Here is a 21,611-nt window from a genome sequence, read left to right as displayed (position 1 = left end):
TCTAAAGAGTCAAGCCTTCCTGAATAATACGTCTTTGTTTTAAATACTCTGAGCAGTCATTGTACGAAAAAAATAAAATGGAATTGGGAAAAGCACAGCGTCAAGAGGTATGAACAAAAACACTAAATATTTGTATAGGCTTTGTGTCGCAGTTGCTCACTACCACACACACAGCTTCTTTTTCCTCAATGAAAAAAACTCTCAAGGATGAATGCTAGGAAGGCTGTAAAACTTAAAACCTTAAATATTGTATTGGCGGTATTGTTGAAACCCTAAATGGTCCTCAGTTGAATGTTGTCTGAAGGATGCATTGATAAAATCTGCGACCTTGCTTACTGTACAATGTAAGGATAAGCATCTTGAATTGCTCCTTGACACCTCAAGTTTAAGACAGTATTCTTTTAAAGAAGGGCAAAAATGAATCCAAACACAAGAGGAGATAGAAGGACGGTGTCTGAATCGAGGAAAAGCACAGTCGCAACAAAACATTTTGAGCTCTCAGAAGAAATATCCATAATTATTTACTCAAATCCATTTGCAGGGGTCTTGGCAGCCGAAGAAACGTTATGCCGCCATTTGTCTTCCCCTCTCTCCTTTTTACTCCCTCCCCCCTACAAAATCGTTAGCTTCACTTTTCATTAGACTGGATCAATAAGGCGGATCAGTCACTTGTGGTGGGGATACTGCTTGGCAGACACCCCTCCTCTTTCAACTACTTTTTTGTTACTCCCACTCCTCACTCCTCCTCCCTTGTTCTAATTCTCCAGTGAAGTAGCTCGCAAGAGAAAGTATGGAGTTGTGAGGCCTCGAAGGGCCTGAGAAAATGACGTGAGCCAGCGATTGCACCATAGTGCAGCAGAAAATGGCAACGCTGAATGATAACCCAATGCAGTTTAATTAAGAAGCAGTAACCTCTCAAGCTTATAGTGCTAATGAAAATGGAGGCTACATGCAGAGGAAGGAAATTAATGTGGAAATGTAAGGGTCTGTGTAGGGTTTAGTCAAATTAACACTGTATGCCAAATGGGAAAAATCTGCATTGACATAACTGCTTCCATAGAAGACACATCCTGTGTTCTCAGGAACACATATTTTCTGTGGAACTCCATAGAGTGTACTCTCATTATCACGGAGCACCACTTTTGTAAGTGCCCATTGAGCTGTGGTAGTGCTTCTGCTCAGGTTTTAGCATCAAGAGTGTTGGGATCATCTGTTTGGAGTATTTGGGATGATGCCTGTAAACCTGGACGTGAATCTCAGTATTCTACCAAACAAACAAACAAACAAACAAAAAAAAAACCGGAAAATGCTGCAGCTACTCTAATGAAAGATTAGATGTTTCTACACACACAGCCAAGAGAACAATGACGAGAAGTTAGATGATGCTGATGTGATTTTATCACTAGAATGGGAAACTGACGATAGTGTGAAAAGCCAGTGATGCCAATAAATCTGCTTTGCACCTCAGTGACTGGAGGTAGTTGGCTGGTACATTGGTGTTGTTTGGAGTGTGTGTGTGTGTGTGTGTGTGTGTGTGTGTGTGTTGAATTCGGACTCACCCAGCACAGTGAGGCGGGCAGGACCGGACCTCATGGCGGCCTGGACGGCCTGGCACTCGAACACAGCATCATCCATCAGCTCGACACGCTGAATTCGCAAATGATGCTCTCCTGAACCGTGGTCGCCAATCACTGTGTAACGAGGATAGCCTGCAGCACAAACACACATTTCTGCTTTTTAATCACTTTCAAAACACTGCTTACATGGACAAGGAGATATATTTGTCATTTTGAATATTATACATACAGAAAACAACACCACAAAAGATGAAAACAAGATTAATATTCAATGTGATGTCATCTGCAAACACATTTCATCAATGGCTCAAGTATCTTAATTAATTGAGATGCATTAACAAATAATAATAATAAAAAAAGAATGCATTTTCATTCAATGTCATAATATTCATTTTGTTGCACATGTTTTTATAACACTCCTGGCACAGTTAATAAGCTGCTTCTGAAGTTGCTGCATCCTAGAGAAATATGTTTTACTGCAACCACAAACAATAAAACAGCTACATTTTGAGTTGTTTCAGCATTGCTGTGTGAAATGATTTATAGTTTAATAATGCAAGAAAGCAGAGTAATATCAAGAGACCTGGGCATTTTGTACAAGTCAAGCGAGATTTTTACAGATATCCCCTCAGCCATGATCGAAATATGCATTGAGAGTGCATTGCTGCGGAGTGCATCCCTCCACTGGGGCGAATAAGCCGAAAGAAGAATGGGTAGTTTTATGGGGTATTTCTCATGCCTTCCCAATTGCTCATCTCTGAAGATCCCTTTTGCTTTTTCCTCTCGCTCCATCTTTCTAATTATTGGGGATACAGTATTTGGACTCAAATGAGAATGCCTCTTTATAAAAATAAATGCAATCCAAAAAGTGTGTTTAGAGTTTTGCACAAAGAATAGTTTTTCGCTCCAAAGTAGTAAGTAATTGATCAGCGATGAAACAAGTGGGTAGGATTGGAGAACTCTAGCAGCAGAAAAGAGCCAGCTTTTTTTAATAAAGCCTTGCGCTCAGCTTTGTGCTCTGTAAAAGAAAACTTCACACTTCACACTCACTAACTTATCATTTCCTCTCCAAGAAGCCCATCAGTACAGTGCCATCCATCTGTTGGGTCACAGCCAACAAATGTTGGGGAGTAAAATATTGATTTCTCAGTAAGAGGAAGCCAATGACTCATGTTCACTTCAGAGCTCCCCAAACACGTCCGCCTTTCACTTTAAAGCTTTTACAGACTGTTTTTTTTTTTTTTTTTTTTTTAGCACCCAAAAGGAGCATGAAAAGACTGGGCATCCTTTTAACAGCTTTCACATTCTTGCATTTGTGCGGTGCAAAGAACCCATCATAAGTCCAATTACTGACTGTTGCTTCATTGAATCCAGTTGCCTTTAATAGAGCATGAAGTGGGCCTCATTTTAGGCTGGTGGGGTGAGTTAGAACAGATTAAGCCATCCTCCTACTTGTAGCCTTTAATCTTAAGGGTCTACAGTGGGAGGACATGTTGGACAAAAGAACGCCTAAACATAAATATTACAGCTTGGGAAAGGATTAACAGAGGAACGTTAAAAAAAAGCAGAAAGCTGGCTCACAAAATAAGCAGAAAATGGAAGTTGCACCAGCAGATATTTGTGGGTGAACTAGCCACACAGCTAATGAATGTCCCCTTTCAGTGATATGCATATAACTTACTGCAGTGTAGTAAATGTGAATGCAAAAGGTTTTAAATGTATCAGGGTGAAGGGAGACCTGTAGATTTAAAAGCTTCCATTAATGACATTGATAACCATTGATTAAAAAAAATGAGCTTTTTGTCTTTTCATGCTAAGTGTGATTCCTCGTATAAAAGGACACACAATTATGTGGACAAGGTCACCCAGAGAGCCACTTTGCTTCAATTTTATGTTCATTGATGAGATTCAAAGCAATAATGCCATTGCGGATCACGAGGGTAATGATCATTGCACATTCTGAAAGATGTGACCTTGGGTTGACTCCAGCAGTCCACCTAGAGTACTTCTTATTGTGCCCTGTACCTCTGAGACAGGACACACTTTCCTCGCAGCTTTTGTTTTGCTTGTCTTAATCGTAGCAAGGTATGCTATGTAAATTCTCTGCTACACAAACAGACCATCTTGCCAATTACCTCATCTGTTGCCTCTGGCGAACTAAGAATAATTTGACTGTGTGAGGATGTGGCTCTCTTCCAGTTCCATCGGTGTGCATTAGCGCCATCCAAGAGTCATTTGCATTTGTGGTGGACAGTAGCTGACAAGAATTTTCTAATCTAATATTGGGAACAACGGAGGCAAGCTGTAATGTGTTTTTGTCAGCTCATAAGCACCCGGATCATGTGTTTTGTCAATATGGCTGCGATAATAATGGCTCACATGAAGACTGATCACCTCTGCACATGTGATGTGTACCTATAAAGGACCATTGATCTTAGGGGTCTCAGCAGGTTTCAAAGACACAATGTGTTAGCCAAAGCAAACAATGTAAAATAGAGCCATTAAGGAGTAATGAATCCATCAGGGGGGAAAATGGATTTGTCTTGAGGCTGGATCAATGGTGAAGGTGCATGTGTGGCTGCATATAAGTACACAGACACTTGAGGCGTGGCCTTGTAATTTATAGCACACGCCTAACACATGTTTCACACTGTTCGGAGGCACGTTAGCTGCAGCTGTGAACAGGTGACCGGTGTTCAAAGTTGCTCTCATGAGAGGCAAGTGCCAGACGTTCGGCTCGCTGCTGTTGTCCACTCTCGCATATCTTGCTAAGGACCCATTCGCCTACACCCCTAAGTGCTGCGGCTTAATGTATACAAACACTTCTCTCCCCGTCTTTACTGTGTGCACACCAGAAGAACTCACTTATAACCGCTTTGTCTCTTGTAATTATCATCACGCGCAGCAGATACATTCTCCTGTCATGCATATTCATGACATTGATTGGTATGTTCCGAGCGCTTGTGGGGCTACTTTACTTTTCTTTAATTGGAGTGGAAAAGCATGACACAAAAGGGGAATGAATAAGGAAATCCAGAGACAGATAGGAATCATTGGCTTTTGTGCTGTGATTTCTCTGCGCTGAATGGTGAAAGAGTTCTCTCGGTTTAATCACTGCTCCCGTGAATGGGAAACAGGTCCCAGGCGGTGCCCAACGTTGCCGACACAGCTTCTTTCTATGAATAGCCGAGCAGACCTATATTATTGAAATGCTCCATGCAACATTCGATTCGTCACACTTTTTATGTATACAGCTGCCACTTTCCTTTCATTGTGTACATCTTGCAGTGCACTCTTTTTACTGCTGCATGTATTGCTTGTTTATGTAGGCACGGGGTGATAAAAAGGACAGCTGCGCGGCGCTTTTATTTTGAAAAAAAAAAAGTGTCATCAGTCTCAATGGAAGGCACTCAGCCCCCTTGTCTGTGTCATACTGTTGATTCTACCTATCTTTTCCAAGCATGCAGCTTCTCCTGCCCACACGGTCAAGAGGAGAAAAAGCACTCCAACTCTACATTTGGGTTTTGTCCACTCAGCAAATTTAGAAGAACAGAATGGCCCCCCCGGGGGGAAGGTCGAGGTCAGGATTAGTGCATTTTGTCCATGACTGTTGAAGTATTCACAAATGTGTTATTAAAGGTCATTCTACTGCGGATCCCTTGAGTGTTGTGACCCAATGTTCTCTCTGTTTTCTCTGTTCCATGTCTTCCTCTTTCTTTGGCTTTTTTGAAATGAGATCATATGTTGATTGTCTTGTCTTCTTAAATCAATACAAATGCAAGAGGATACAACAAAGTGGACATCTCCGCTCTTTTTAACCCTAAATTCAACCATGCTCTTCTTTTCCTTGTCTGCCCCATCTTCCTCCAAAAGAGACTCAGAGGCTGCAGGAGCATTGTTTACTGCATCCTCCTCATCCTCCCCTGGGCCTGATAAGAACCTGAGCAGGGAAGAGCACAGCTTTACTAGGGGCTCTATCAGCCGCTGAGGTTTAATTACAGACCACATTGGCGACACGGAGGGGCCTCTCAGTATCTTTGTTAAAGGTCAGGGGGAGGAAGACCCTCAGTCTTAAGTGAAATACATATTTAATCATTTGTTTTTTTCAAAGGAGACCTTTGTGTGTTAAAAATGGCTGCTGTTGAATATTTTGTCAATGCTTCTTGAATTGACATTTTTGGATATTCTTAGTGGTCACACAGAAGTTGGTGTGTGAGGCAAGGTTAAAAGCTTAAAAAATAAAGGCTTTACCATTATAGTAATGTATCCTGCTTTGTATTGAGTGCTGTGTAGATTCAAATGCATCTCTGCTTTGGAAGAATTTAATGATCATTTCAGTAAATGATGCAGGCGTACTACTTTTATAGTGGCTTTTTATGGATTTTCTCATTCAGTAGCTCAGTGCTTCAAAAGGTTGTAAATGTTTATTTAGAGGAGTGATGTGTTTCCTTGAAATTCATCAAGGTCATGAATATACATAAAGCCTTGATTGGTTGAACAATGGGCTACTAAATGGCATTGCAGTAGCCACTTTTTCTCCAAATTAAACAATTAAGGCAATTATACATGAGGTGCAGTGTAATTAGAGGATGCCAGCTACTCTTCAAAAAGCCATTTTGCAGCCTGCAGCACCAGAGAAAGACTAGTGCAACTATTGATTTCACATTTCATTTGGATTTTTTGTGCTTCCCTGCCAAACAGATAGTAAAAAAAAAAAAATGCATCTAACACGGAGACATAAATGAATTTTTGATTCTGTAGAATGTTGTGCTTATTGATATTTCATGTACCACTTGTAATGTAACACTTCTCTTGTGACACACTATCATGAGACATTTTGCAGAGAGGGCAGGATGTGAGCATGGAGAGACGCTTTAGATGATTTAAAACAAAAAAAAAAGCTGCCATTCGACTATAAAAGTTTATTAAATAGGAGCTTCAGAGGATGATGAAGAAATGCAGGATGACAAGCTCAAGGGGATAAAAAGCTGTTACTTACCAGCGAGGTCTCTGCCCACTCCCAGCGCCAGGCCATCCTTGATCCACAGTACAACGCCATGGTAACCGGGAATTGTGCATGGTAACGTCACAGGCTGGCCTGCAACAACCACCAGGTCCTGTGGCTGCTGGGAAAACATGGCCTCAGCTCCTGCAGAACAACGAAAGAAGAAAAGGAAATTTAAGTATAACCTATTTCAATTTTTACATTTATTGAACTACAATCAGAAATGATGGAATACAACATTCTGCTTGAAAGAAGTGACAGGATGTGATTTGACAAACACCTGGCTCTCAATGTTTCAAGTGCTGAATGAAGGGAAAACACACCATATGCCCATTTCCACCAATTTCACTCAAAACCCCCTGTCAAACTCACGTTGAAAGAACCCTAAAGGGTAATATACAAAGTGTGGCACATTTCTTTTACTATTCATGATACAGAGACAAGATACTGTACACGCACCAGAGGTGTCAACGCAGCACTAGGACTGAAGCGCGGGGCTAAGAGACAGCCGTCACAGTTCGGCTCGGTTCATTTATGAAGGATGTCACTGTACAGATGGGCTGGGCTCGAACACACCACAGCACATAACACGATCTCGTCTGCCAACACTGCTCATAGTGGCATACATTAACTCCACCTCACACCCATGTATTCCAACTGTGCAACCGCTATTAGCTGCACTCCTCTCCCCGCATGTTCAGGCGGAAAGTGGTGTGCAGTGAACTCCATTAGAGGCAGAGGGTGTGTTAATGGGGAGGGGCACGGTGGCAGTGGGGGGGGGGTTAGTGTTGTGGAGCAGAGTGGAAGGTAGAGAGTGGTACTGATGTGTAGTTAGAAACTCTGGCAGGCTGCCTATCACCTAAATCCTGCACAAATGCACACAACACACACACACTCACACACACACCTTTTCACAGTGACATGCATTCATACAGACAGTGGAGCATGAATTGCTGCAAAGGTTTAGAAGTGTCACCTCCTCTCTGACACTTTACTGAGACAGTTTTGTTCACAGCTGGTTCTTATTTTCAAACTTTAGACATCCCCACGCTTGAATTAGAACACCTTCCATTCTCATTTACAACACAATATATATTTTTTTTCTGCAGGAGCCACAAAAAAAAAGTCTCATTGCATTTACTCTGTTGCTTTAATGGGCTCATGTATGCGCTTTTTTTTTCCATTTAATTATATGCAAATAAAAACCTGACAGCTTAATCACAAGTAGATAACTACAGTAATAAGCAGAGCAAGGACGGCACTGAGAAAGCCTGTTTTTTTTTTCATCTTACAACATCTTTTATACAAATTTGCAGTCATCTACTGTGGTTCTTTGTATGCTTGGTTTTAAAATTCAAAGGAAATTAGTTATCCCATGGCAACAGAGGGAAATTGATTAGCTTTGTTTAACAATTTCCAGCCACATGAGAGAAAAAAGATTGTTGTCATACAAGCAAGTGATTTTAATTGAGTCAGAAAATGGCATTCCAATCCCCACCAGTCATTTTTCAGCCTTGAACTGAATTCCACATGATGGATCGCTTGGTAAAAATTTAAGAATTTATGTTTTCTACTATTGATTCATGCACTCTTTCTCTCCTGTTTCAACTGTCGACATGCATCTAATAAAAAAAAAACAGTCACACAGTATATGGATGTGTATTGTAGTTGATTCTCGCTAGGTGAGTCTTTATCTCACCAAAATGTATTGCCCTTCAAAACCTAGACAGCTTTGTTCAGCCCTCAGTGTGCTCCCACATGAGGAGCTTATCTCAGCTTTCCTCAGAAGCGTGCTAACATATAGACAGCTTCTCAACAAGACCTCTTGGCATGTTCCTGGAAAATAACATTGTTAACGCCATGGAATCTTGCATCTGCACACACATGACTGATATTATCAATCCGTTCAGCTTGTGCTAGGATTGATTTAACTTTGAAGAGGATCTTAGTGTTGACAGCAAAACAGGCACCTGTGAACTTTCTTCAACTCGCCTGCTTGTCCTCTTTGCCAGGACTTGGCCTCATGCCCCCTTTTGTCATCAAGAAAAAAGAACGAGTTGGAGTTGACAATGCAATGTGCAATGTCAGCTTGAGACCAGCAGCCAATGCGTTTAAATTTTAAAAAGGTTCATAGCTGTTTTAGTGCATGTTTTGATGATTCAACTCTTGGTTTTAATGACCTTTCAAGTGGACTGATAGATGGCCTCCTGAAGAATATCAATAAATTCTACTCAACAGTTTGACTTGTCTCACCCAAAAATACACAAATTTGGGCCATTACCTGTAGCTATAATTGACCCTGAGCTGCATGCCTTAAAGGGCCACTGCATATTTATTTGCATCTCAAGATCAGGCACAAGGAGTACTTCTTTTTTTATTTAAAGATGTATTTTTCTGTCTTTTTATGACTTTATTCTAGTGATTGGGGAACTAAATCCAGTAAAAGTAAAAGATTGGAATCAAACAGCCCCGCTTTAGAGGACTAAGCCTCCCTACATGACACAGAGTGTACTTCTTGAAGAAAGAAGATGTCATTCTAAACTGGAGTCATCTTTGTGGTAATGCAAAAACGACTACAATGGCCCGTTAACAGAAGTCCAAAGCAAAGACAAATGGCTCACTACAGTTAGCTAAATGCTACATAGCAGACTTGGATTGCATTTCTGATGATTGTCGGAAGCCTTGCTCCTACCTCTGGATCATATTAAGCCTCTATGCAGTAAAAGGGACGTTAAAAAAAAAATCACTGGTGATAGACAGAATCAAAGTCATTACTGCCACCAGCTTTTACTTGTCTCTTCAGCAGTTAAAAAGTGACCTCCCTCATTCAATTTGAAGCCTGGCTGAGTCTTGCAACAAACATGTCTTCATGGGGAGGGGAGCAAGTGCAGAAATAAGGGCGATGTGTTTGAGATGACTGGGGCTCACATCAAGGTGGCTACATTCATTCATCCATCCCCTCTGCACCCAATAAATCTCTGTCACATCTGCCAAATTTATCCTTCACTGGGCATCACAGTGTTTGGCAGAGCGCTTGCCCCTCCCTAATCCACCTCTTTCTTTATTCTGTGCCAGGCCTGACACGCAACAGAGTGATGACAACCCCTTGTCCCCTCACTTATTCATGACAAATATGTTTTTATAAATAACATGGCCAATTAAGAATTGAGCACCTCAGTAAAGACTTTATCACTGACAGTAATGTGAGGGCAGGACAGTGATTGAGTTCAGGTGACCGGAGAGATGAAGATCCATGTTAATAATACTTTGTTAAGCTTCCACTGGGGTTCAGTGGTGTGCTTGGTGAAACAAAAAAAAAAGAAAGAAAAATGAAATGAAAAACTGTCTAGACATTCCAATTTGCCTTGAGACAAACAGACCTTAACTTTTGGGGTTAGTTTTCTGTAAATGTGTGGGCACACGGAGCAGAAACCTTTTGTCTGTCGCTAGAGACAACAGACAGCCTCGTGGGTTTTCTCTCTCAGCAACAGCCAAACCTCTTCTATGAATAGAACTTAAAAAAAAAAAAATGTAACCACTTAGTTTTTTCTTCATATATTGTCTGGGAAGAGACAGTTACAGAGAAATATTTTACCTCAGCACTTTAGATTTGCTAAATAAAGCATTGTGCGCTCCTTTCATAAGAGCTTATTCACCCATTTTTGAACAGTTGCCTCTCCTTAAAGCCATATTTGACAATATGATGTTAAGATTTACGATAAGATTCTGCATGTTGGATGGGGAAAAAGGAGGGTAATTTATTTTTCCATGTTGGCATTAATTCAGCATATGGAAAAGATGGAATTTGAATAATGACCAAAGAAGGGAACTGCAGGGTATATCTTTGAGACCGGATTCCTTACACCACATATCACAGAGAGCACATCTGTCAGCAGGAGGTTGTAATGCACATTTCCTTAATAGACACTCCTGGCTGTACAGACTTTGCATGGAAATCTTTCAACAAAGCTTGGGTTATTGAAAGGGGAGGGGGGGATTTGTACCTTTATATATCTATATTCCATATGTTTTATTTATTGGAAATGCTGAATCCACTTGCAAACCCCTTACACTCACTGGATATGTTTATGTGCGTCAAATCATAAAATGATTCATTTTGATTGAATCTGCTGCAGTTAAGAGAGATGAGGCCAGGGATATTTGGTACGATCTGCCCAGTTGTTTTAAAACGGGGGAAGGAAAGAAAAAAAAAAAAGGCAGGTCGTTAAAAACTGAGCACAGAGCCATATTCATAATGTGGACTGGCACTCTGCATCCCCTAATGTTGTCATTTCACTTCAAATAATTTGTTTACCATTGGACGGCTGCTGCATTTCCACACACTCCAGCACTATTTCCCCCCTCAGTGCTAACTGCCCCCAATTTCATCGCTCTTTGCCAATCAGGCCTGGAAATTACCGTTGCGGACACACATCCAGCCCACTTCAGAGGAATAATCAGCATGCTGTCTGTGCGGCATGTGGCCACACAGCAACCAAAGCTTAGCCTGGGATCATTATCAGAAACTATTACCCCTCTGGCCTGGGCATTTTATACTGGCAATTTAGAGGCACAGGAGGGGCTTGAGAATAATGAGGAGTGGGTGAGTTAGTTATATGTTGGTTAGTTTGGTAAACACACCGTTTCTTTTTCTGTGGCTTTGCTGCTGGTAGTTTTCAGTGGTGTCTAAGTAAATGGAGGCAAGAGAGAAACACAAGTGTGTGTGTTTGTGTGTTGGGGAGGGGATGTGTGTGTGTGTGGGGGGGGTATTTTTATCTTCTACTTATCCACTGCTGGTGTTGCCATAGGTGACAGCTTCTAGGCTGAGGTGTAAAGAGACTTTAATGAAATTATTCTTACAGAGTCTAAGGCAATAAATAAATGGACAGAAGTTAGATTACAAATATAATTCAACCACTCTGCTGGGGAGTTCACTAGTCCATTTGTTAGGCCACAAAGAGAGAATGCATCCCACAGGATCCAGAAAAAAAAAATCCAATCACATGTCAAGACTTGCTCATTTCTCGCCTTTCCAACACTATAAAGTCATACTCAACATTTGTCGAACTGCTCCAGTTTTGTTGTTAATTCTGGTCTGCCCCCCCCCCATCTTTTACCCACACCTCCTACTCCTCAGAGGCATGACGCACATTCTTGTCCTTCGTCACCGGACCCCGTTTAGTCATGAGCCCACAACTCCAGCTTGCATTCTCTCTTTCTCACAAATGGACATGATGGCACTGATTTCTGCATTTTTAATCATCTGCAGCAAAAATCATTGAGTCGACACTATCAGTGAAGCATGGTGTTGCGAGATTCATCAATCTGTTAAAAGGATAAAAAAAAAAAAAAGAAAAACACAATAGAAGGATTTTCTATCTTGCCTGTGGTTGTAATTAAGTGATAAATTGATTCTGTAAAACGTTCGAAAAGAAACATTTGGTACAATTTGAAAAGAAAAGAAAGAAAGAGCAATTTTAAACCGATATTACAGCAGATGTTTGACAAACAGTTGGTAGAGTTAAAACAAACAGATGACTCATTATAAGGCATGGCTTCTGGAGATCCAGCTTCAGTCACCTATGGTTTATAATTCAAATCGTTCATGATGTAAATTTAGAAGCAATGGGTCAGTACACAAGTCACCCAATAACTCTGATTAGCTGCCATTGATTTACTGCTTGTTCAGGATTAACAAGGCTATTACAAGGGCTATTTCTTGACTATTGCCAGTTTAACCTTATACAAACCACAGCATGGCACATTTCTGATCACTTTAGTTATGTTAAAAATAACTGCCTGACATATTGAGCCGGATCATTACATCCTCACATACACGTCCCAGTACCATAGCACCATTTCCCTCTGATTTAAGAATGAAGGGCATACAGGCACTGACTCGGCCGATGAAAGTGTCTGAAAATTAAATAAATCACAGAAGAAAATCCTTGAACTTTACAGCATGTTGTTACAAAGGAAGGAAGTCTACACTTTGGGTCACTACAAAGAAAATGTTTCAAGTTCAAGATCTTTGTTGTTTTTTTTTTTGCTTTGAGTGTTTTCCAAAAAGTAGAAATAACATGAGACTAGACGTCCTTTAAAGAAAGGATGCACAGCAGCAATGACAAAGCAACACATATTTCTCCAAGTATGCAGTATAGGAAGCAACAGGTATGTGCTGTTAGAAAAGGTCGTTATTTTCTCCTGGAATTCTACATTCTACAAGCTGCTTTCTCCAAGGTTACACTACAACATTGTTATATGGAATGATGCCCTATTTCTCAGAGCGGTTTGACTTTTGTTACATGGGCTACTTCATTAGTACAAAAATGTAATCCCTCAGATGCTGCTGGCATTGTTACAACAATAGTTACCAATAATGAATATTTCATGAATCTCTATCAGGCCCATTAGACAAGGCCTGTATTACTATCAATCTGTCTCCCTCATCAGAATGTTCAAATCATTTTCCTTCTCTCTGCCTGTCCACTTGTAAAACAAACACTGTGTGCAGACTGATAATACCCCAAGCCTGTCTTTTGCAGTGATGGCTGCCATTATGAGTAAAAAAAATGTGTCTGTGAGAATGCAAATTCATGAAGCAGGGAAGATAAACATCAGTGCTGCCGGAAGACGTTGTATTTATGCCCCCCCCCCCCCTCTCAGACTGTGCATTAGTGAAGCATGACAGTTGCCAAGGCATAATCAAGACAGATCGCCTCCGATGATGACTTCTAAAAAAAATTACAAATGGCAACAGCGGGAAGGCCTCGCGGGCACTTGCTTTATCATCAGCTCCACGGCCGGAAGAAGTGCAATTTTTATGGCCAGAAGAAGCCGGAGTATCAGGGGCCACAAACAGTTTAAAATATCTCTCTTGGCTGCATCTTTTCTTTCATTCGGGTCACAGAGGTTCAAAGGTCATAGATGCACTGTGAACCTTGGAATGAATTCCTACTCTTCTTACAAAATCCACACCAGTATAACAACATAAAGATGTGTTTCAACATCTCCTGTGATGGATAAAGGGATAGAGTAAAGGGTAAAGGTCTTATATGTTAACCTCTCAGGCCAAAAGGTGTGAAATCAAAGCAAAGCTGCCTACTCACTGTACTATGTACAATATGTGAGCTTTGTTCTGGAAACACAAGACCTACCCTGACCACTGATTGTAATTACTGTTATAAAGCTGCAAACTCCTGTGGGTTGGTTTCCAAGGTAACTACAGTTCAAAGAGAAGCGTTCAAATATTCTAGTTAGCATAAATGCAACTGAACACCACATAACCCTGCTCCCATGGCCGGTATTGATTAAAAAAAAAAGAAAAAAGAAGAAGTGTGGGGGAATGGAGCGAGTTGCTTTGCAAACTGGACTACTTTTTTAGCGTACACTTTTGCATAATGGGAAGCAGGGACATAAAAGAGATGCAAATGAGCGAGGGAGATGGAGAAGAGAAGTAGTTTGGGAGTTCAGATGGGGCCTGATTGAAAAGGAAGGGACCCTTCTGTTTCCTCGACGCCATCATTACATCTTTTTCTTTGTCAACTTTTTTTCCACCACTCCATCGCCTCCTGCCTCTTCAGTGTCTCCCTGTCACTGAAGTATTTGTTTGATTGCTTGTTTTCAGAGCTGAAGGCCGGCCTTGCCATTGTCTCTTTGTTGACACATAAACACTTGAGCCTTAACTGAGTGTATGGATGTCAAGACACTCGAGCATTTGCAAAAAAAAAAAGGGAACATGTTTTGTGCAAAGGGGACCTTGGAGGGTGTTCAAAGTAAACTTTCATTGGGATTGATCATGTTCATTACGGAGTGATGAGCTTTAGAAACAGACTCAGGTGGTTGATTTGATGGATGCGGTGTATAGAGAGAGGGGCCTTAGTCCGATAGGGCATATCACATATTTTAGAGGAGAGTCCCATTTTTCTCTTCCATGATATGTCACAGGCACAGAAAATCAACATTAAGCTGCCGTTTGTCCAGCACATAACTCACATTTTGTAAAGGCTGACAAGATAAAGGTCTACCTTGACTTTCAAGACCTTTTTTCCTTTTTTATGTCCCTTTGAGTGAGATTAAATCAAGAGATAGATCAAAGCTCTTGGGAAATAAAAGGCAACAGGGATGTATCTCTGTGTCAGGAAGGTTTAAAAGATGTCTCCAAACTATTCAATAAGGCAAAAGAGATGCTAACAAGTCTACCAGCTTTAGAATAAAAACATGTTGGTTGAATTACCTGACCTCAGAGTGGTTGCTTTAATTAAAACCAGCAGAAGGAAACCCACATGTAGTATATTCAAACCACAGTTACCTTCATATTCATTGCAGTCATTGTGATTTAAAATATTCTCATTTTACCAATACGTACACAGCTTCATTGTAAAGGAATAAACACAGCTTAGAAAACTTGTGTTCATTATATCTAAGGCTGCTTTGGAAACATTCTCTATTCTTCTTGAAATGTGTATGAGGAAGATGCTGAGGGCCGACTCAACCGCAGTTTTGAAATCAATGTAGATTGCTCTGGCTATAAAAATTATTCCAGTAGACATCCCATGAAAAAGGTGAACTAGGGGGTAAGATGCACTATAAATAAGCCGAGCTCACACAGAAAATATTTGGTCCAGGATGAGGTTTTCACAGTATACACCAGTGATGGCACTTGATGTTGGCTGTTTTTCAGCTTCCTACTGTAATGCATGTCATCTCTGTCAAGGTCTCTCTCTCTCTCTCGCAAAAGGTTCTCTTGTGTTTCCTGTTTTTTTTTATTCCCTTACTCTATTCAACACAAGATGTGAAACGCAGGCATCGACATTTTTTTGTTCTTTACGAGAAAAATATCCAGCAACAAAAGACGGGGTGTGTTATAAGTCTGCATCATCGCAGGCAGGATGAACAAAAGGTGCAGCACGATGTTTGTTAGATGTGGAGGACGAATGGAGGCTCAGCGAGCTTGCTTTAGCTGATTTGCAAGTTTAAAGTTAAAAAAAAAAAGACAGGAACATAGAAGTGTAAGAACATTTCATATTATTATCGTCTGTGATGGCTCAATACAGCACCTTCCCTTTTGACTTCAGAGTGAAATAAGCGACTGAGTCCTTCTCGGACCCTCTCTCAAGTCACTTAGCAAATAATGCTTAAATATCTTTATTTGGGATGGATTTATAACGATCATATTCCAGTGATTTATATTGCTATAATTATCTGCAGTGGAATATGCAACTTGAAATCGTCTGCCTTAATTGCAATCAAATTCTGTGAGCATAATAGGAACAGTATGAGGAAATCATAAAGAGAGCAAGTCACAGTGCTGTAAACAGTATATTTTGAGAACCATCTTCGCCTCAGCTTAGAAACCCTCTTCTAAAAGAAGTGTAGACAAAGCCGAAAACACCCCCCCCCCATCTCTTCAAGAATAACTTACATAACCAATGTGGCTGTTTTGAAAAATTTCATTTATTATATACTGAAGTTTACAGTCACACAGCAGACATTGAAATGATCTTCCAGTCTCATTAAAAAAAGATGCTCTCACTAAGCTTTCTCTGACTCATAAAATCCCCATTTGACATCTTCCAGACAGTGGAAGACATCCATTCCCCTCTCATCTTCTTCAACTATTTGCTTCCCTTGGAAACAGCCGCGCCTCATTCTTCTTCACTGGTGCTGCTGTGACATTGAAAGAGACCCCTAATCAAAACATTTGTCTTTCTTTCAGCCATGCGCTCAGGCCGGTGAATGAGAGCTGACACCAGAGGGAGATGTATTTGTCCCAATCAGGGGCCTCATCTCCGTGTCACCACCGGCCGAGTGTTTTATCTCGACAGGGCACTGATGAATCCGTCACTTAGCCTTGATTTGGAGGAGCCGCCCGCTACCGCCAGAGTGCCAGGTTATATCACAACGTCAGCTGCTCAGCCTTGGCCATTACAGGCATTCAGCCTGTGCCATAAATGCTCATAAATGTTGCAATAACAATCGTTGCCATCTCTTTTATCAAGTAGACTTGAAGTACAATTGTATGCAGTTTATTTTTTAAGAGGCATTTAAGTGTTAATCCTTGTTTTAGGTTGTCTAGTCTCTCAATTAATTTTATTTTTCATTTGTAGCATTAAAAGTAAAGGAACGTCTGCCTTTAACTCCAGACAGGAAAAAGTAAAATTATTAAGTGGTATTCAGTCATAGTCATTCTGCTGATTCAGACCTGAGAGGTTAGTTTACAGCTCCTATTACATTTGTTATATGAGCAGCCTAATTGAAAATCAAATCAAAACTAAGGCTGTGAGTGATGAAGCTACCACACATGACAGCATACCAAGATTGTTAACAGCAAGAGAGAAGGCTATTGACCTGTTGTTTCATTTTCAAAGGAAGGGCTAATATGTTGGACCTAGGATAGGATAGGATAGTACTTATTGATCCCCTGAGGGGAAATTCGGGCGTTGCAGCAGCGCAGACAAGTATGGTCAAAATACAAAATACACATTCACCAGAATAGATTAGATAAGATAAATAAAAATAGGGGGTATATACAAGTACAAAATGAATGACAAAGTTATCTATGCAGGAAATTGAGACAGTATGTGCAGGGAATGGCAAGACACCTGAGAAGCCATATCTCTGCCTTACTGCCAATGTCCTTATATAGTCCGCGCAGCCTGCCCCACTGGGTCAGTTGTGTAGCTTTGTCTTTCTGTGGTTCATTTTTTTGATTTTATTTGGTGCCTGTGTTGACTTGAGGGTTGATAAAGTGATTGAAAATACGATTGTGAGTCTGTATATTGTGTTTTATTTTGAAATTGGACATACGCTCCGAGTGTTTCCTCGACTGACTTCCTGTAGAACGTAGTGGAACTGCATAGAAACAGAAGCATTGACTGGTAGTGAAACGCCGGCATAGTGTGCGGTGCTGACGGACTGCGGCGCGCACAGAGTATGTGGAAATTCACAGTTATACAAGTGCAAAGCATACTACAGCAATTATGATCATGTTTAAATTCTACTGATAGGGCACTGTCATCACCTTCTGACTACAACAGGCCTTTACGATCATTCTCAGTTGTGCTTTTAGAAAGTATTTTCTCTGACTCCTGTGTGGTAAGCAGGTGAAAGGTGTCAGCTGCTCTGGACATAGACGATAGTGATGATGACAATGTAACACCCTTTGCATTTAGCCAAATGCATAAAACGTCCATCGCTGCAAGTGTTATCCGCTACATTAGTGAAAAGGGCTTTCTGGAAAAGTGGAGAAAGCCTATATGTGTGTGTGTCGCGTGTGCGTATTTGTGTGTGTCTGTGTACCCAGAGATGAGAGGCAGACTCCTGCTAGCTACAGTAGCTGTCAGACCGAGTGGAATGTTGTTACAAGACAAGGAAAGGAGGCTTTATCAAGGTGTGCAGGATAGCACTGACACAAGATAAGAGGCTCCAGTCAGAACTATGTTATGCCACACCTTCACTAAGAGGACTCTGTCAGGACAAGAGCAAAGAGATTCATTTTAGTGAGGAAGCTACCGTAATACTCAACTGTAGAAAGCCATTACCTTTCAAGTGTACACTCTGCCTTTAAGTGCATATAAGGCAATAAGCAGACACCTCTATCCTGTAATTTCATTTGGATTCTTTGAAATCTGCCTTTAAATGGACAAAAGCATTATTTCCAGAAAGCTGTATAGGCAATGCCTTTTAAGTAGAAAAATAGGTTAGAAAGTCTTAGTGTGTTAGGATTAGGAATTCAGCTTTCACAAAAAGGTGTGGCTTACAGTCAGAACGCCAGACAAAATTATTTGTTTTGTAAAGTCTGTACATCCTGAATGACATTTGAGTTAGGAGCCGCATGTCCTAGGGTGTCCTCTATAAGTCTACGTAGTTCCACAGCAATACATCACCAAGCTCCCAAATGGGACCACAAGACATCTCCCCTTGGACTTGGCTTTCACGCTGTCCCCCTCGCATGCAGCATCCTTTCCATGGAAATCTCTCAATCAAAGCTTCATTTGCATTTCAAAGTAGCACTTTACAGCCATGGAGAGGACATAAAATCACACCTGCCTTCAAATAAATAAATGGGACTAGGAAATGGTGTAAAAATGATATAAACGCCGGAGCTGGCAGAAAACTAAGCTTGTCGTATTTTATGTCATTTACAGTACATTAGGAAATGCCATAAAAGTGCACAGCTGTGCGAGATGCAGTCGTCGTTGGATTTAGGGGACTTAAGGCAGTGATATAAATGGGAGGGTAATGGTAGAAAAAATGTTTGCTAGACACTCGGGCAGGCAAAAAGCCTAAAATCTAATTGAAAATGCTCCCTTTTACTTTATTCATTTCCCCTTTCAAAGCTCATAATATTCTAAGTAGATGCACTTTTATTAAAGAGCTGTTTGTCAAACCACTTTGGTAAAACGAAGATAAATATGCCCCACTCAAGATGTAGTTTTTTTTCCCCGTTCTTTTTTGTTTTGTTTTAAAAGACCTTAACCATAGTCAAACGTATTTCATACAAACATAAGTTCAACAGAAGCAATGAATCTAAAATAAAAAAATACACAATCTAAAGTCATAAACAAAAATATAATGCTTTTTCACTGAAGTGGCAAGGGATTACAAAAGCACTTTCTATGAGAAAAAACTGATCAAAGAAATGCATCCCTGCTTGGCTGGTGACTCTTAGCAGCCAGTCTGGCTGGCCATTGTTGGGGAGTCAGTGAGGGAGAAGTAGGAACCATAGTCTTCACTGGATCACAGGAGTGGTTTGATGCTGAGGCTCAGGTACCTCTCATCTCAGGTTACTGTCTTTCAGTGCCCATGGCCTCCCTCGGGGCACTTTGCCACATCCAACTCAGCATCTTGGTTACTAGACTGTGAAAGCCTAAGAAAGACTTTTTTTTTCCTCCAACACTCCTTCTCTCTCTTTTTTTTTTTTTTACACACCTCTTGAACTTTCATTTGCCGACAGCATTGCCTTGGGCCATAATTCAGCTCCAGATAGGGGAAGAGCTTTGAACCCCCAACTCTCCTCCCATTGCTACCTCCAACCCCTACCCAACATTGCCTCTACATTTTACCCTTTTCTTATTTTTCTAATTTGATACTAGCTTTTTTCTCTTGCCAATTTTCAATTTGGGTTGAGCTTAAATACTCTGAGAAACATGTTTTATGAAAGATAGAAAAATCAACAAGGTTCTCTGGTTGAACTTTTGCCTTTTCCACACTATTAACTCAGCTGTGGGTTTTATGTGACTAATGACTCTGACAAGGTTTTAAAACAGGCTGCATTTATCACTCAGGAGTTGAGGACATATTTGGCAACTATTTTTTAAAACCTAGACTTCACTTACTGACTCCCACTGGCTCAACAAGCTATAATGAAGTGTGTGACAGACAAGCGCCTTTCACATTTTGTATCTCATTAACTTTACAGGAAAAAAAGTCAAGTTACTGACAATGCTCCGAACTCATTGTTAGCTCTTAAAAAGGGCCCCACAAACCAAATAGAGCGCATAGTGAGAACGAAGATCAAATGAGCTCTATGCTTTGTAAAGTGGAAACAATCTTTGACTGCCTTTGCCTCATTGAGAGCTTATTGGGAGTATCGGCTGTTGCAGTGAGAATGCCATGCATGAAAAGCAGTGATAAAAAAACTGTGCAACCCTCTGGAGGGTTCTCTCTAGAAACATGATATACCTCATTATATCAAATGATCTTCTCTTTAAACCTGCTCATAATCCAGGGTGCAGGTCCCAACCACCTCTCCACTTAGCGTGCGTGGCTGTTGGGTTGTGGAGGCATATCTTAAACCGCTCTAAGCGGTGATAACACGGTTTCTAAACCAATTAAAGCTCCTCGCAACAAGAAGCAGTCACGGTCCTCTGCAGTTTTTACCGGGCACTTACAGGCTCTTCAGAGCTCGCTTTCCCTGCCTGGTCACTGAACTGCCTTCGTGACTCCAGCACTCGTGGAGTTAACCTTGGCTGTTCCCTTTGGCTGCTATTGCCTGGGTTGTCACAGCCTTTGTCCCACTGCTGGGCTGAACGCCAGCTGCAACTCTGTAAGGCTCTCACACAGTTACACACAAGCATATACGAACACTCTCAGGCATACACACAAACATACTCGCATATGGATATGGACTTGCCTTCATGCAGAAGTGGAGTGCCCCATTGTAGATAATAATGGAGATAATGTTACACTACTGAAGGTCAGGTCAGGGGAGATTAGAGTGGCCGCCCGGCACTGACAGTCTGACCTTCAGTGAGGTAGTCCTCACAGTGTGTGCTCTCTTTTGTTGCTTTGCCTTACTTACAGAGCCCAGATGCCTCAACTCTAGACATTCAATCATTACAAATATTAGCTCATAGACCATTTCAAGGTTGAAAAAAAACAGCAACTTTCCGTACCTGCATCCCAAACATATTTCTTGGACAATCAGAATGTACCACAATGGGGACAGAAAACCCCTTTTCCACCAAGCCAGTTCCAGGGGTCGGTTCTGAGCCAATGCCTAAAGTAGCACTAGTTCTTTGTATTTTGACCAAACAAGGTTCTGGTTCTGAACAAGAAAGAAAAATTGGTTCCATAGGAGCGCCAACTCCTTGCTGGTTTACAAGAAAGAACCGCTTACGTCTGGGGGCTGGGGGGCGAGGTTATTGTGACCAAAATAGAAGTATGAAAAACATTGTTGTGACCAACTTGGAGACAAACTAGTTAACAATTCTACAATTCTAAAATTCTACAATTCACTTAGCAGACGCTTTTATCCAAAGCGACGTACATCAGAGAGTAAGTACAACACAAGCAAGGATCTAGAAGAAAGGGAACAATGTCAGTAAGAGCAAACGATCAGCTTTGAGTCTGATTGGACACACAGGTGCTGACAGGAAGTGACCAGAGGCAAAGCACAACATTGAGTGCAGTTCTTGAGAGCTCTAATCAGTATAGAAACCATCTTATAAGTCGTCATTATCAAACAAAAACCATCGTCATTACCATCATCATCATCAATAATATGGAGACCATCATCATTAAGT

The 21,611-nt window shown here is 41.0% G+C and overlaps 1 protein-coding gene across 12 annotated transcripts in view; it reads right to left on the bottom strand.

The window, feature by feature from the left end:
- The window catches only part of kirrel3b (kirre like nephrin family adhesion molecule 3b), a 162,717-nt gene that overhangs the window by 59,101 nt on the left and 82,005 nt on the right, over nucleotides 1-21,611 (bottom strand). For all 12 annotated transcript variants that reach the window (XM_065960375.1, XM_065960376.1, XM_065960380.1 and 9 more), the window contains exons 2-3: nucleotides 6,577-6,726; nucleotides 1,560-1,709 (exon numbers count right to left, since the gene is read on the bottom strand). In XM_065960375.1, the coding sequence (XP_065816447.1) occupies nucleotides 1,560-1,709; nucleotides 6,577-6,726 (300 nt within the window). The remainder of the gene's footprint in view (nucleotides 1-1,559; nucleotides 1,710-6,576; nucleotides 6,727-21,611) is intronic.

The sequence above is a fragment of the Labrus bergylta genome, chromosome 11, assembly GCF_963930695.1.
Source record: "Labrus bergylta chromosome 11, fLabBer1.1, whole genome shotgun sequence".
NCBI classification, from domain to species: domain Eukaryota; kingdom Metazoa; phylum Chordata; class Actinopteri; order Labriformes; family Labridae; genus Labrus; species Labrus bergylta.
This window is presented reverse-complemented; position numbering and strand designations above follow the sequence as displayed.